Source organism: Mytilus galloprovincialis, chromosome 3, assembly GCF_965363235.1.
Source record: "Mytilus galloprovincialis chromosome 3, xbMytGall1.hap1.1, whole genome shotgun sequence".
In the NCBI taxonomy this organism is placed as follows: Eukaryota; Metazoa; Mollusca; class Bivalvia; order Mytilida; family Mytilidae; genus Mytilus; species Mytilus galloprovincialis.
The window spans coordinates 76,538,986-76,556,251 of NC_134840.1; the positions used below are offsets into that span (position 1 = coordinate 76,538,986).

The 17,266-nt window shown below is 30.5% G+C and overlaps 2 protein-coding genes across 10 annotated transcripts in view; one reads left to right on the forward strand and one right to left on the reverse strand.

Moving 5' to 3' along the window:
• The window catches only part of LOC143068979 (osmosensitive cation channel TMEM63C-like), a 51,829-nt gene extending 50,495 nt beyond the window's left edge, over window positions 1–1,334 (reverse strand). For 7 of the 9 annotated variants that reach the window (XR_012976287.1, XR_012976288.1, XM_076243397.1 and 4 more), the window contains exon 1: window positions 1,240–1,334. The gene's annotated coding sequence lies outside the window, so the exon portion shown is untranslated. Of the gene's footprint in view, window positions 1–1,108; window positions 1,160–1,239 lie in introns of those variants that run through there. The other 2 variants (XM_076243392.1, XM_076243393.1) reach the window with 2 other exon arrangements.
• Window positions 1,335–5,059: 3,725 nt separating this feature from the next.
• On the forward strand, window positions 5,060–16,978 carry LOC143068980 (serum response factor-like). Its single transcript, XM_076243399.1, has 8 exons — window positions 5,060–5,472; window positions 5,796–6,062; window positions 12,820–13,048; window positions 13,657–13,764; window positions 14,090–14,200; window positions 14,899–15,051; window positions 15,778–15,833; window positions 16,557–16,978. Exons 1-8 carry the CDS (start codon window positions 5,188–5,190, stop codon window positions 16,641–16,643), a joined length of 1,296 nt encoding a protein of 431 aa, XP_076099514.1. The 5' UTR covers window positions 5,060–5,187; the 3' UTR covers window positions 16,644–16,978.
• The last annotated feature ends 288 nt before the right edge of the window (window positions 16,979–17,266 follow it).

Below are 17,266 nucleotides of genomic sequence, written 5' to 3' on the forward strand. Positions count from 1 at the left end.
TTCTTTGAACAAAAAAAAACCATACAAAACTGTTGTTCCATAATCTTCTTCACATTTGCTTTACATGTATCACAAATAACATGCTTGTGGATTTACAAATAGAGCATGAATATCCATTTGACGCTGGCTTTTAATAAACAAACAATACATGTAAAGCTATCGCTATAAAGGGAATGTTAATATTATTAATTGAAGTCTTCAACTATATCTCGAAACCTTGTGTTGGTTATATCTATTAGATCATCCTCTGTGTTTAAAAGCAAAATTATTTCATCTATCTAGGAAAATGAAAGAAACTTAAAATTATAATTTGTTTATATTAATTCTTTTTATCAAACAAAGGATCATTAAATTATTCATAATCCCTGAAATCATATTAGGGAATTTGTAGAATAATTATTAAATTGTTCAGTGATTATGTAAAATCACTGGTCATTTTCAGGGATTATATATAATTACTAATGATTCTAGTTATTCTACATATTCCCTGAAAAATCAGGGATTCTACATAATCCCTGATTATACAAATTCACTGTAACATATATATGAACAGTTAAATACAGTTGTGTAACTATCAATTCATCGCGTTTTTGAATTTCCGGATCTGCGCAGAATCTACTTCCGTTTCTGGTCTTGTTTGCATGAGACTTTGAATAAAATGTATATTTTTCAGTCTAAGAAAGGAACTTAATACTAAATTATTTTTAAAAATTGTTTGTTATAAAAAAAAAAACGTAACCTGATGACAGCGTTTCTTTGTTTACATTGAATATGACGTCATAACTTAAATAACGTCACAACTAAAATCCCAAACAACAGAACCAAAATCAGAAACGTTACAGTATTTCCGTTTCTCTTTTTAACATGTTTGATTTTTAAAAAATCATACAGACTTCATCCCTATTCACAGGTAATGCCTGCCTCATATTAGTGTAATCAGAGACATGCCTCTACTCTAAATTTCTAATGTAATTAATGTACACCAAATTAAACTGGAATATAAGTACAAAGCCGTCTCCTTCTTTCAGGTAAACAACAATAGGTTGACAATGGGTAAAACAGATTGTCTTGTCAACATTCGTTTTGTGACAGGTTTTGATCACCATACCTGTCAGACATTTATAAATAAACATGTCTTATGATCATCTTTTGTCACAAGACGTTTGAAAAGCTGGATATTTATTTACGGTTCCAGAAAAACAATTATTAACTGTAAATATGTGTGTGTACTATACTTACTCTGAATAAATCAATGTACGACGTACAACCAACTGCTAAATATTGGTAATGTTCGAAAAAGTGTTTTGCTGTCTGCACTATTTTCACCGGAAATGATGAAAGTAATTACGAACTCGATTGCGGACCATAATTTGTAAATAATTTGAAGAGAGTCCGCGTTTTTGCAATCTTGCTTACTATTTTAAAAATCCTTGACAATCTTGATTTAGATAATTTACATTTCCATCTATATGATTTTCAGAATATTCAACATTTTGAATCATATTTGTAATTCAAAAATTAACAAAAAGCAGTAAAAAGTTATACACAAAAAAGTGAGTCACTATAAAAACATTTTCTCAGTGCTGAGACTACTATAGTAGTCTCAGCTCAGTGTTAAATTATTTTTGAATTCCAACAACAAACTCCCATAAGAAATTGCTTCTGAAAGACTTTCTGAGTTCAATAATTGCATCAAGCTCGAAATCATGTCGACTCGACGGCGGGTAGCTTACGAAATTAACACCAGACTTAAAAGAACATTGATAAATCTTATAGAAACAACACATGACCGAGGACTGTCTAAAATTGTCCGTTTATGATTTTTTTTTTTTTTTTTTTAATTATAAAGATGCCGTAGGATTCAAATCCCTCAGGTTAAGATAAACAGAGATAGATTTGCATTTGTTTTAGATACTTTTTTATTCATATAACTTTTCAACTCTTTCTTTGTCGCTGGCTTGCATCACCGCATGTCATGATGAAGAAAAATCCAGAAAAGCGCTTCGGCCGCATGCAATTTATATTCTGTAGGTAAATCCGTGTCAAATGACTGACATAACCACGCCAGAGCCAACATGTTGGCCAATTTTCAAGACCCATCTCTTCTATCAGTACAATTCGTAAAAGTTTAAATTCATTTGAGGATTAATAAATGGCAGACATTCTACAAGCAGAAATCGAGAATTCATGTTGAACGAATGGAAACCATTGTGGAATATAAAAAAAAACTAACGGTTCACTTGCTTTTTAAATTTGACTATTTGTTTAAATGTACTTTTTTTTCAATCAAAGAAAAAAAAAGATTTTGTCTTCTTATGTGTATAACAATCCAAATGTTTAGAAATATTGTAATATAAACATAAAGGTACTTTACAGTATGCTTCCTTTGTTTTGAATATAAACATAAACGTACTTTACAATATGCTTCCTTAGTTTTGAATATAAACATAAAAGTACTTTACAATATTCTTCCGTGAAATGAAGAAAAAAATATTGGACCTTAAAACTTTTTACGATTTATGATATAAGATGTTGAAAAAACATAGACAACCAACTCGTGAAACTGATATCTGAGTGACTTAAAAGTAGAGTTCATGATCAGTTAGTTATATGAGAACCCAACAGTATCTCCCACTGTCTTGCTTATATAAAGGGAGAACCTATAAGGACTCAGCTAAAACCGAAAAGTAAAAGGCGTACCCGTCCCTATTTAACATTGGTAATTTTGCCAAGCAATCGAAATATTATTTTGGGTTATCGGTATTCAGCTTGTAAATTTCCCTTTTAGATAAATTATTAAAACCATTAACACGTATATCTTAAAAACAACGAGTCTTTAAATTGAAAACTTCTAATTCTCAAAGCAAAACTGATACTCTGATCTGGTGTCATATCTTATAAAAAAAAATCAGTATCCAAAATAGAATTATCTGATTCTATCATTAATTTTGATAAGTTAATTAGTTGATAGCGTATTATAAATCGCAAATTGTCTTTGTTAACAGGGGTGGATCCAACATTTTTTGTAAGGGGATATTGTTCCATAAAACGGATTATATAACGCAAAATTTAGATTTTTAGACAATAAAATGCTTAACTGATTGAATCCTACAAATCGTGGAAACGTGATATAATTATAGTTTAGGCAGATCAAAGGGGGACGTACACTCTCTTCGCCCGTTTCTCTGGCTCTGTAACCACTCGACTGATCAATACAAGTCTTTATATTGAGATAATAGAGTTATCTCTCTTTGAACTCTTCTCTAAATCGTTATGCTCTGATTTTAAGTGGCGTAGAGTAGTTCTAAAACGGTATATAGGATTGCTGTCAAAGTGACAAGCAAAAATATAAATAATGTTTTTCCTATAGTCTTAGGTGTAGGTGTTAAATCACTTCCATTTTTCCGCTATTTTATTTTTGCTAGCAAGTATTATTTCCATGATGTAGAAGTCTACTTCTTTCCTTAAACGTCACTAGAAACGCATGAAATCCCGTTTCGTGTGACAATTCGAACTTCAACAGTAATGTGATTAGTATAATCAACATTCTAGTATCATAGGGTTATGGATTTTAGGTATAATTTCAGTTTTCCAGTGATGATTTCAATAGTACCAGAAGTCTATTACCATAAAGTAGTACCTTGATATTTCTTATATCCTTTTTGGTCAAGTTCTAACACTTAATTACCATTAACACATATATAGATATAGGAAGATGTGGTGTGAGTGCCAATGAGACAACTCTCCATCCAAATAACAATTTATAAAAGTAAGCAATTATAGGTCAATGCACGGTCTTCAACACGGAGCCTTGGATCACACCGAACAACAATTAAGCTATAAAGGACCCCAAAATTATTAGTGTAAAACCATTCAAACAGGAAAAACAACGGTCTAATCTATAAATAAAACGGGAAACGAGAAACACATATAAATTACATAAACAAACGACAACTACTGTATACTATAGTATTTATCTAATCTTTTGCTTGAATGCCCGGCGCAGTCTGCGCCGATTTTTACTAATTATAGTTATGACAAGACCGATCACTATATGCATATCAGTGACCTTCTTTACACAAAACAAAACAAAAAACAAAAACAACGAAAAGAAGTAGCCTAAAAAGGGGTCAACATATAAGTATATAAATGATTGTAAGGATATGGAACCGCAGTCGACCAGCATAATATGGGACAAATACCTCTCATTTGTAAATCGGGGTTAATATTCCTCGAGCTTGATATTTATTCTAACCAATAAAAGTTGCAACCTCGAGTATCAACAGTTTGTTGGTAATAATTGGAGCGTATCCACGATTTTGAAAAGAAATCGTTATACTTGAAAAAGTATTATCACCGACATTGTTTGTCTCAGTTAACTATAAGATCTATAACACTTTATATATATTTGGTCATTTAAATTTAAATAAAAGTATTTATGGGGTCTACACTGTATAGACCCTGTAGTAGTTTCAGTTTTTATGCAGAATTTGTTAATTTGCTTATTTTAGAAAGTGTGGTTCCGCATTGTAGATCTGCCACGGCCACAGGCAAATATTTATCAAAAAAACAATAGACTAAGTCTAAAGAGCGGACTTTTTCTTGTGGTGACAATAAATGACAATTAAATGCGCAAATTTGCATACGGACCTCGCTGAAAGCACCTTGTTATTATAAAAGAAAAAATTAAATAACAAATTTTCTTGCTTTTACATGAAAATTAAACACGTGCTGTTTTGCATTTATTTTTGTTGATATCCTTATTTCTTTCCATAAATGGAAATATGGCTCCCATATTTGGCCTTGACAACCATATTTAGAACGGCTGCCATTACCTTACAAGGCAACCTCATTATAATGCAAAATTAATCCGCTTGACACAATTTTGTTGCTTTATTGTTTTAAGTTTTGCATGCTCATAATTCGAGGAGCATACTTATATTCACACACAGTAACTACCTATATTATGTAATAAAGAATGTAAACATACAAAATTTCGATTGCACATTATATATTTTGCACTATTTTTTGTGTATTGATATCAGGACGCTTAACCCCATATCCGTTTATGGCAAATCCACAGAATAAGGGAAGTTGATGCTGATTTCTCCCATTCTTGCGAAAGTCGAGTTAAAGTAAACACGTTTTGCCAAAACAAGAAAGAAAACTTGTTGTTTAAGGTTTGACATGATGAATAACAACTCCCATTCAATTAATCAACCAGCGTTTCCAACTATTTCAGGTGGAACGGGTGTTTTACCGAAAAATATTACAACTTCAGGTGGTCTAGTGTACGAAAACATTGATCCGTCAAGTTTGGAACAAGGATCAGATTCCGAAGATGGATCATACACTGGCGTCCAACTTGGAAAAAAGACCAGAGGTCGGGTTAAAATTAAAATGGAATTCATTGAAAATAAACTAAGACGATACACAACTTTCAGTAAGCGTAAAACTGGAATAATGAAAAAGGTAAGGCTGCATGCTTGTACGTTTGTTTACTATGTGCACGTAGTAAACAGGTAACTCACACGTGTTTCTTAAGATTATACACTCTGAAAATAAAACTATTGTTTACACCCATATATGTTTTTTTAATTCATAAATAAACGTTTTCAGGGTTAATCACTGAATTTCATTCATGAAAAATTATTTTGATTAAATTTTAATAAGAATATTTTCATTTTAACACTGAAACATGTAAATTATGTACACAATGCCATTTAAAATATAATTTTTAAGCAAAGCGTGCATCAGAAACACATTATCTGTATTGAACAAATGTTCCCTTTTAGGCTTATGAGCTATCCACCCTAACTGGTACCCAAGTGATGTTGCTGGTAGCTAGTGAAACAGGACATGTTTACACATTTGCAACAAGAAAGTTACAGCCGATGATTACAAGTGACAGTGGTAAAGCATTGATCCAAACCTGTCTGAATTCCCCTGACCCTCCACCCGGAAGTAATAGTGCACCAATGTCCATTGAACAGAGAATGAATCCTACTGGATTTGAAGAAACAGAATTGTCATATGCAGTTAGTGAAGAAGAAAATCTTAAGGTACGAAAAGTATTCCTTATGATGAATAATTAAATTTGGGACCTATTTAAAGAATTGTTTTGAAAGTTTCGATATCTACATAGATCAAAAGAAGATGTTGAATGAGTGCCAATGAGACAACTCTCCATCCAAGTCACAATTTGTAAAGTAAACCATATATGATTATAGGACCTAGAACGGTCTTCAACGCAGGGCCTTGGTTCGCAAACAGCAAGCTATAAAGGCCCCTAAAAAATTACAAGTGTAAAACCATTCAAATGGGAAACCATCAAATGCACATTTCATCTTGCAGAAAGAGGGATATGGAAGGCAGGTCTAATGATATCATTAATGTCATTCAACAATTAAAACAATATAAAAAAAGCATACTCTCAAACCACAAGAAATTGATTTTGGAAAATTAACTGGAAAAATTAAATTTATAATTGAATAATACAGAGAACTGGACACCATAATAAAACTTACACTGAAGACAGCTACATGTTCTTGTATGTTAAAAAGGAGTATCAATTTGGTATCTTGTTGAGAGTTATCTTATTGACAATCATGAATAACACATCTTCTAATTTTATATTTTATTGGTTTTACTTACATTAATATCAAGGAGGTTTCAAAGGTTAACCGAAAGAAAGATAACATTTACAAATATTTTTTCTCATCAGTTGTCAGAATTTTTAATCATAATTGAAAATTAGAACAACACTAAAATATACCTGGAAATGGAGTTTGGAAAAAAAGTTGGAACTTAAAATTTAAAATCAGAAATGTATTTACAAATGTACTAACAAGGCATTACATATAATGTAACAATCTATCAATTCAAATTTAAATTGGGATTCTTCATTTTTCTAATCACAGGGCCCTTAATTAAAAATTAAACATTACAAAATTACGATTATTCACACTGTCCTACCAACCTTTCTCACCGGGCTCTTACATTTATTTTTACATATATATATTATTGAGAGACACATAATGCATCTCAACTTTGGAGAAAATCCAAATATTTTCCATATAAACATTGATAAATATTTTTTTTTCAAGCTTTAATTTTTTAATTTTTTTTTATAAGAGATCATTTTTTTCTTGGAAAATTTAAAAACTCATAATGACACATGTTTGAAATTAACTGAAAAAAAAAATTAAAAAAAAATATGTAGATTACTCAAGAAGAGTCATAAAAAAGGCTGTTATTATAGTCATATACACAAGGACATTCTCCTTCTTTAGGCTAAATTATTGATTTATCCTATTTCACTACACTGCCTATTTTTTAAGCATAAAAATAGACTACCCTAAAGTTTTTTGTCAGTTTTCATTAAGTGCTGTTAAAGTCCAAATGTCCCTTCCAAAGAGTCAATGTAAAAAAAAAAAAAAAATCCCTAAATACCTGCCCTATTTATTTCAAAGAATATGAAACATATATTATTTGTTTGGCCTTATGGACAACATGTTGGAAATTTCATCAGGAGAATATCAAAAATGAATTTCTCAATGGTTGAGGTTATTAAAAAAAAAAACTAATAGCAGTGATTCCATTACATATTAATTTCAGCCAAATTAATCCATTTGAGTTTTTTACCTCAATACCAGATCATATTTGAAATAACAATATGATCACAATGGGTTCCATCTATATTTCCCAATTTAAATGCATTGATTGTCCAAAAAAAGGGTTCCGTGGATTGGAACCCCCCTTTTTTGACAATCAATACTCCCCCCCCCCCCCTTTTTCAAATGGCTGGATCCGCTCCTGGATCAAAATAATATTTATTTTCATTTGATCAGTACAAGATGATAAATAAATGTAAATACACATTATGTCAAGGGAAATTTATTTAATCTTTAAAAAATTTAATTTTTTGAGTCATATATCCTTATATTATTTATCATAATGTTTGAATAATTATAAATAACAAAATATGTTTTCAATGGATGATTCAAAAGGAGAGTTGATAATAGACATGTGTTAATTGTTGACTCAGACTGTATAAGGATGTTCACACCATATTTAGGAAGTATTAAAAATATAAATATGACTACAGGAAATCAATATAAATTATCAAGTTTTGTTTATCATATTTGCTTTTTTTTTGTGTTAGTTTTCATAAAAAAAATTAATCGTGTAAATATTTGTATAGTTGCAAAAAGTAAAAAAAAAATTTGTTTGACATCATGTTTTTTTTTTCTATTTATTATGAAATTTATAGATTTTACACATTTTTTGTTTTGTTTCAATTTTGGTGTTGTTACAAAAAGTAAAACCAACTTTCAGATATTTATTTATAAGGAACTTTTTATACATCAAATTCAACCAGTAATGCCCAATGTCTCAGATTACAATTAATTTTTTTTATGTTCTTTCAAAGTTTTTCTGTCATAATTATTGAAATCTATTGAGTTCTATAAATCTATATAAAAAAAAGTTAAAAGGAAATTTTATTAGGTTTTTTTTTTAATTTAAATATTATCCAATATTTGACCAATACAGGGTTTCATGCTTTGTTGGGGACATTTTCCTTTCATCTCTACATGTACAATGTATTAATTTGTTTTTTTTCCTTTGATTTTTACAATTTTGGCCAAGTCTGATGCATTTACTTCATAAAATGAAATATAGGCAGAACTGCTAATTTATAGTCCATAGGCGGATCCAGGGTGGCCCCCCCCTTTTTGTGGGAAAAATTTGGTTGATTATATAGGGAATCATTGAAGCATGACTGGAGCAGCCCCCCCCCCCCCCCCCGCCCTTAGGTCAGTCAGTGGGCCCCCCTTGGGAAAAGTTCTGAATCCGCCACTGTAGTCAGATTCTTTTCATAACGTATTAGCAGAAATCTGACCAAAAACCAAAAAAAATGCCAAACGTTAACGTACAATGTAGGTGTTACAACATACATGACGTATGTGCATATATATATAGATAGCAATGCTCTACGAAATAAGTACATAATTCCAAAGTTTGATTATTGCTAATTTATTTTGACTCGAACAGGGTATTAATTATAATAATTCATACATGTGTATTTGTAGATTAATTCATACATGTGTAAAATACTTTTACTCTAAAGTCATTTTTGTAGAATAAAGAAAAAAAAAATCTCTAATATTGTCCAAAAGTATACTACTTCTTAACAAGCCGAAGTGTGATGAAAACAGCTAAAAACAATCTGATATATGTACATTGTACATGTTTGAAAAAATAAAAGACAAAAAGTGAGAAAAAAACAAAAATATTTTTTTTTTTATTTAAAAACAGGTTAATTGTCCAGTTGTGAATTCATGTGCGTAAATTTTTTTTTACCCAATTTTCCCTCCAATTCTCAAAAGATTATAACAGTTCCAAATAAATGCCAAAGAACAAAGAAGAAAGGCTTCTGATATAGTAAAACAGATGTATATACAGAGGCACATGTGTGATCAATCACCCAGTAGGAGCTCTCTTATGGCAGTGATGTACTTATTAGGTGCAGGCTGTAACTGGAGCCCTCCTTATCTGCTACTGTTGGCAGGGTACCAGATGTTTTTACCAGGATATAATCACTGCCATTATACACAATTCTGACACTTATAGATAAAATTTCCTTTCACTCATTCCATTTACACAGCAGGGGCGCTTGCTTTACCAAATAGATTTCTGGGTTTATTTATACACATATAAATTCTAGAAGTTAATTAACTTCAGTACTGGGGGAATAAACAGGAATTAATAAATGATACATATAAGAAGTTTGATGTTTTATATTTATTTTATGGAAATGTTTTTTTGTTTGTTTCTTTTTCAATTATCACATCATCTGCCAAATGCGTGTTATTCAATTAACCACAATTTGAATATATATTATGATGATTCTGTTGTCAACAAAATAGGAAAAAAATGTAATGTTTTTTTTTTTTTTTTTTTGGGGGGGGGGGGGGGGGGGTTATTGTTATGTGTACATATCAGATTTTTTATCAAATTGTACATTTTTCATTTCTAGGCCTATTATACATGCAGCTTGCTATGTGGAATGGGTTTTGCTTATTTTTGAAGATCCTACTGTGACCTTTAGTTGCTATTAACCTTTTACATCATTTGGTCTTATTATTTTATTGAATGTCAAAATTTGAGTTTAACTTTATGTTTTATAAACAAATATCTATGACGTCAACTGCTCTGTTTTGTATGTTATTTTCATCATCATTGTGATATCTTTTTACCATTTTGATTTTAATTGGAGTTAAATATTTAGAATTCCTATATATTTGACTTGAAACTCATAGAATCTCTCCTCCCAGAAATAGAAAGTGCCAGGATGCTCCAAAATTTGTAATATCAATATGTTTTCCTTATTAACCTAGAATAATGCGTCTTAATCAGCATTAAAGAAGGGAAACAACTGATAAAAGTTTTGAAAAGGATAACAAGTAAATAGTTATGTTTAGATAGTTAACTTTACAAATTAAAAATAATTGCAAAATTAAAATTGTTAAATTTAAAAAAAAATTTAGGAAGACTATAGATTCGATATATTTTTTTGATTCTTTTTTTGTTGTCCCATGCCGTTTCCCTAAAATGAAGGATTTGTATATGTCTGGCAAAAGAAATCCTTACCTAAATCAACCTTTTTCACCAATATAAACCAACATTTTTAGCATGCCAGTCAGTTCAATTTACCTATGTAGCTTTTAGTTTTAGTCAAACTAGCTATAAGAGGTCACCCCTTCGAGGCAGAAACCTTTCATGTCAGGCAACCGTCTTCTTGTTCAGCTTGCATTTCAGGCTATTCAAAAGCCACATGTCTTACAATATTCCCTCCCAGTACTCTGCCAAGAAGAACGGGTTTGACTGTATTGTAATTGTGACAAATATGATCCATGCATATTTATTTTAAAGACTCATTTTCGGTAAAATGTGAACAATTCGAGCAAGAGCTCAAAAATTGTAAAATCTAAAATTTCTCCAAAATAAACCATTTTTTTTTTGTATGGCAATCCATAAAAAAGAGCAAAATGTACTTTCTGATAATTGTTCCAAAATAAGTTTTTGCATTTCTAGTAAATAATTACAACATCACAAACATCTGATTTCCAACTTTCATAAAGGTTTGTTACCAAATAATTCAAATTAGTATCTGTGTTCCTTTTGTGAAAATTGATTCAGAATTTTTTTTCGAAATGTTGTTTTACATGGAATAAGAATAAAAAAAATCATAATGGTATTATCTTTTTACATTATCGCTTAAAAGTTCTTCTAAAATATACATAAACATGATTGCATGAATGAGAAGTTAACCTTTGTAAAAACTATTTTCCTGAGAAAACTAAAAGATTAAGTGATTTGTGTAGTAGAAGCACTGCAGGAATTATTCCACTTGATTTGACAGACAGAAGTTTAGAGATATAAGTGTGCTGTACACCCTACAAGTTTGGCTGATTGCCTTAGGCATATTTTGACCATGTGTTGTAAATATATCTGAAATGGTATAGAAACATCAGCTGCCAAAATATTTATCTGTGTTTATATATAGGTGAAAATGATTCATAGCAAATTTTCTTACATACAGACCTTATCTTTCTCAACATCTGTTTCTAATCAATTCCAATCATCCTAATAGACAATTTCATCCTTTTAGCCATGTTAATCTTGATTTGGATGCCTACTGTTTAAGTAGGTTTAATGAATTTATGACCAAGTACTCATTTGAAGTTTATTCCCACTAAATTTGTGCAAATTTTATCAAATTGGTAAGGAAAAAAATAAGGTAACTGCTTTGCAAATAAACATATTTTGTTAAGATCTTGGAATGTAGAATATAAGGCACCATTCTCAGCTAAATGGAGGTACCAATAAGGGTAAACAAATGCACAAAAATATATATAGATTTTATTGGTTAAAGTTTATATTTGAGGATATACAGCTTTTATAAATCCTTTAACATGTTTATTAAATCTCAAAGCTGCATTTTTAATACATTTAATTAATTATTAAAACAGAAAAAAACCAGATTAGTTGTGATTGCAATTTAAGCTGCTTAAAAGGCCAACTGCCTTTAATACTTGAAGGTGTATGGGAGACAACTCTAACTGAAATCTTCAACTTCTTCACAGTGTGTTGGATGGTTGATATTCATAGAAACAAAAAAAATCAATATATTTTTTCATGATCATTTATTCAAGTGATTAAAAATTATTTTTTCTTTAATTTTATAGTTTCAATATCCATAATTTATAATATGAATGTTAAGGCTTTTGTTAATTGTGTTTACTCCAGTAATTTTTAGACATGTTTTTTAAACTGACACTTTTTGGGTATTGTGAACAGATTGTCATTTGAAAATCAAAGAATGAGAGAACTTAAACCAATGTATTGAATTACATCTCAGAAGTTGATTTTACACACAGGCACTGTCTTGCTTTGCCTTTTCAGACATGTAAAAAAGAAACAATAAAAGAAATTGTAATTTAACTAAACCAGAATGCTTGTTTCAAAAATTCCAATAGGGAACATATAAAACATTATTGTAATACAATAAAAAGAAATTGCCTGTACATGAAGAGGCTATTTTGGCTTTCTTCTATCAAATACTTCCATATTTCTAGAAATATTAAAATCTAAATAGATACATGTTTATTTGCATATAGGTTTCACTCGCCTGAACATTTCAACAATCTTGTTGAAAGCTAGGGAGACCAGTAAAAGACTTCTCCCTATGATTCTGAAGTAGTGTGAGCATCTATCATAGATATTTTAATTTATTTTTTTTGTGTATTTTTTTAGAATGAGAACAACAACAAACCTGTGTACACGACTTCCAGTCAGCCAGAATCGTCCCCCTTGCATCAATCCATCGCACAGGAAGTGATTCAGACAATCCAGACGTCATCTAGCTCACCCGCCCCAGTAACTGTCGCATCCACAGGACTTTCTCAACAGGTCTCACAAAAACCATCAAATGTGGCCGTACAGATTCCTGGTTTACCTCCAGGAACAGTTTTAGTTCCGCCAGGTAGTTATCTCCCTTATCTCTTTCCATAGGCCAAAGTTGTGTATATTTTGCTTTCACTTGCTGTTAGGGTTTTGGCTGTTCGACATACAAATAAAAAACACACAGATTTGGTGGATAGTTTATTCATTGGCAATCATCACAACAACATCTCCCTTTTTTTAAACGAAATATATTTCAGAAATTTTTTTTCAACAATGTTCAATGTAATCAGAATTTTAATAAAGTTCCATATAAAATTGAGTGATTATAATTTGTTTGAAAATTACATTCTGTAATAGTGGGATAGTTTGGTAGATACAACTATTGAACAAGGCAATTTTGATGTAAAGAAAATGTACATTTAGTCAAACTAGATTGTATGTTTGGTTCATTTGTGTTATTTTCTGCTTTCATTTGTGCTAGGTTTTGAAGAAAAAAAACTGATGCAGACATGGACGAAAAATACTATAATTATGAACAAAATATTTATATTTGATACATGTCATAAAAATTGAGTGTTAAAGTACAGGTACCATGGCACATACTTGGTATATACCTGCCACTTGCTTTTGCAAGATGTTTATGCATTGATAAACCATTATAATAATATTTTGTATTTTTTTTCGTAGGGACACCTCTGATTCCAATTCAACAACAAAATGGTCACACAGGGTTACAACAACAGGGACAGACATTATACAGATTACCGAACTCCAATCAGATTGTTTCTATACCAAGTAAGTGTTTATATTAAGACAAGGAACATGTATACATGTATGACAGAAATTAAACGGGTTACCTTGATCATAACAAATACTGTAACGATGGTACTACAACGATGCATTGGAGTTTTTCTATATTAGGTAAAAACAAACAGAAGATGATGTAATAGAAGTTTCCTAATACTGCTTTCATGAGGAATATATTTTCATGTAATTACATGTAACTTGTAAGGGTCTGAAATCTGTTGCTTTTTAAAGACTGTACAAGTTGTCATTAAGCTTACTGCCTTGTTGATATTGATTTACATCTGAGTTCATTTGTGTATTTATTTATTTACAGATGTAGGGACCAGCTTACATCAACAGACATTTGCGGACACATCCCATTCTATTACAACAGCATCCTCATCATCAACAGCACCTTCGTCATCTAATGTATTACAGACATTGAGTAAGTTATATATTTTAGCACTGTGTTGATAAGGGTTGTGAAGTTGTGGTATGGTCAATAAAGTGGAAATTCAAGATGAAAGAAGTGTAAGAAAATAGATTACTCATTGCTTCATTACCAATTTGAAGGAAATACAGTGAATATGGTGAACAAAGTTTGAAGCATAATTTGTTGGTTTAGGTCATTCATAAATTTAATTGTTCAACAAAATATACATTATCTATAGGCTTGTATACAGACTTTGACAAATCGACAAAATCAATTAAGGAATGACTGTAATATTTTTTCCGTCTGCAAGAAATAACATAAAAAATTTGGTACACACTGAATAATGTGCGTAGCGCGTTATTTAACAGTGTGCACCACATTTTTTATGTTATTTCGAATAGACAAAAAATATTACAGTAATTTCTTATAATTTAATTCTAAATTCCATTTTAAACCGTTGAAAACCATGAAAAAACATTGATGACGTCAGGGTCACATGACTAAATTATGTCTGTGGGCTGATAACAAAATAACGTCAGCCAATCAGAAGATGTGTTACATCCAAAATTAAATTATATATATATATATAAACAAAAAAACTATTTTTCCTCAATCCATTGAAATAAATGAATCCATAGATCAGAGTTTTATCTAACCATATCTTGCTTTAATTGTACAAGTTATGTTCAATGTATTTGTAATTATTTCAGGTACACCTTCAGCTACGGCCATGACACCTGGTGTTGTAATGTATCAGACACCACAAGGAATAGTTTATGCCCCTACAACAGCAACATTACAAGATCGACAAGTGTTTAACTTCCAACAGCCTGCTCAGCCATTGTCATTATCACAAAATGAAGGTAAATAAGTGGGTATTGATTGGACATAGGAAAACCAAAAAACTCATAAATTCTTTGTTGTAGCACAAAATGAAATAATAAGAATTTAATTCTTCATTTTGTAATTTTATAAGGTAAAAAAGTGTTTATCATGCTCACATTTTTAATATGAAGCAATTCTGCGCTGCACACAAAAAGTGCATCAAGCAATACTGTTTACTCCAATAAAATTACAATAAGATGCATTCAATTCGGAAATAATATCTCAATTATTTGTAGAGTATTTTTAATTTTTTAGCGATGCTTGAAAAGGTTTGATGAAATTGAGTTTTATGAACTCATTGATGCTTCATTGAGTTGTCTCTCTTTACCATGGTCTAATAATCAAGCCAAATGTGTATGATCATACGAACATCTCTAAAATCTGTATTAAAGTAAATTATGAAGAAAAATTCTTTCTTTTATAGAAAGATGTATGATTAAATACCATTTACAGTCAATGAATACTTGATTTCTGTCTCTTTTCAGACACAACAAATAAAGAAAGATCATATATTTATTCAATCATTTATGTATGCTTTTATTATTACACTTAATATAAATATTAACTTGAAAAGTTTTGATATATTGTTCAATTTTATTATAAACTGACTTCATATTTATTAAAAGAAGAACATTTTAATACTATTTAATGTTGTTATATTAACTTTGTAATGACCTTCCTTGATAATATTTTATAAATTTCAGGGGGCCAGCAGTATATAACGATACCGGTGCCTGTGTCAATGAATGGCACCACACAGGTATGTTCTTATAATTTTATGCTCCATTGATTGGCATTATGTCTGGTCTGTTCGTCCGTCAGTTCGTTCGTCCGTCTGTCCCGCTTCAGGTTAAAAGTTTTTGGTCAAGGTAGTTTTTGATGAAGTTGAAGTCCAATCAACTTGAAACTTAGTAAACATGTTTCCTATGATATGATCTTTCTAATTTTAATGCCAAATTAGGGATTTTATCCCATTTTCACGGTCCACTGAATATAGGAAATGATAGTGTGGATGGGACAGACATCCTTGAACATGTACTTGGGACACATTCTTATTTCTCTTATTAAAATTAAAAGATTTTGTTTGATTGCCAATAAATACAGTCTTCAACAAGTCTTCACAAACGGGAAAAGAAATTTTTAACCATTATATAACAATGTTCAAGAAAGTAATGCTTTATAGTATTTTAATTAACATTTCGATTTCTTGCAGAAAACCATCCATAAAATAAAAACGCCTACAATTTCTGTATTAATTTAATATGAGATTTTTCTGCTGGTGAATTTGTTAACATTGTATCACAACAGCAATAAAAGAATAATTTTGTTATTATGTTATTCATAAATAGTTGTATACCCTGCTTTATGTTCATTATTTTTTCAAAGTTGACAAAAGTTGGTGCCAATTTACTTGATAGAGTTATCCTGTTAAAAAATCTTTAGAAGATAATTAATACTAAATTATGTCATTGATCATTTACAGCTTGTACAGTTAGGATCAGCAGATTCACAACAAGGTCAGCAGGTTACGTTGTCACAGCCCAGTGCAGCTAAGAAAGTGCGGAAGTGATCATCTTACCTTTGTGCTAATGATATGATGGTGCTATGACCTTCAGTGAAGGTCGTCTTCCTAGTGACCCCAGTGTTTGTACTAGTTTATGTAGAATCATGTACCTGTCTTTTAATGTTAGACTGGGTACCTGTCTTGTAATGTTAGAATGGGTACCTGTCTTGTAATGTTAGACTGGGTACCTGTTACCTGTCTTGTAATGTTAGACTGATGGTAAAGAGGGAACAGTTTAAAGATCCATCCTCTTATATTGTATTTTGATTGGATGAGGTCGGTATGATTTTGAGTGTGATTGTACTCGGTAGTTAGGTCCACAAATGTACATATATATATAGATTGATATAAAAAATTTGTCTTCTATGGAAGGTATAAGTTATCTGTGTAGGACATTGATTTCATAAATTTATTTTCATTTCTCTCATTAACATATTTTTGTTGAGCTCTAAAATCCTAAATTTTCTGGATGAATACAAAATATAAATATATAATACATAATCTTTCATTAAATGCAACATACAAGTTTAGTTTAAAGAAGTTAAAAACTATGAAGCTTTTGTCACATCAATAGAAGTAAGAAGTTCAGTGGGCATGTTCATTATGATGTGATTTTTTGAAAATATATG

What these genes read in the sequence shown, in the direction of transcription:
- LOC143068980 (XM_076243399.1), top strand. Translation starts at nt 5,188, where the DNA reads ATGATGAATAACAACTCCCATTCAATTAATCAACCAGCGTTTCCAACT. An exon ending in AACAGTTTTAGTTCCGCCAG is followed by an intron (nt 13,049 to 13,656) that starts GTAGTTATCTCC and finishes TTTTTTTCGTAG; the next exon opens with GGACACCTCTGATTCCAATT. An exon ending in GTCATTATCACAAAATGAAG is followed by an intron (nt 15,052 to 15,777) that starts GTAAATAAGTGG and finishes TATAAATTTCAG; the next exon opens with GGGGCCAGCAGTATATAACG.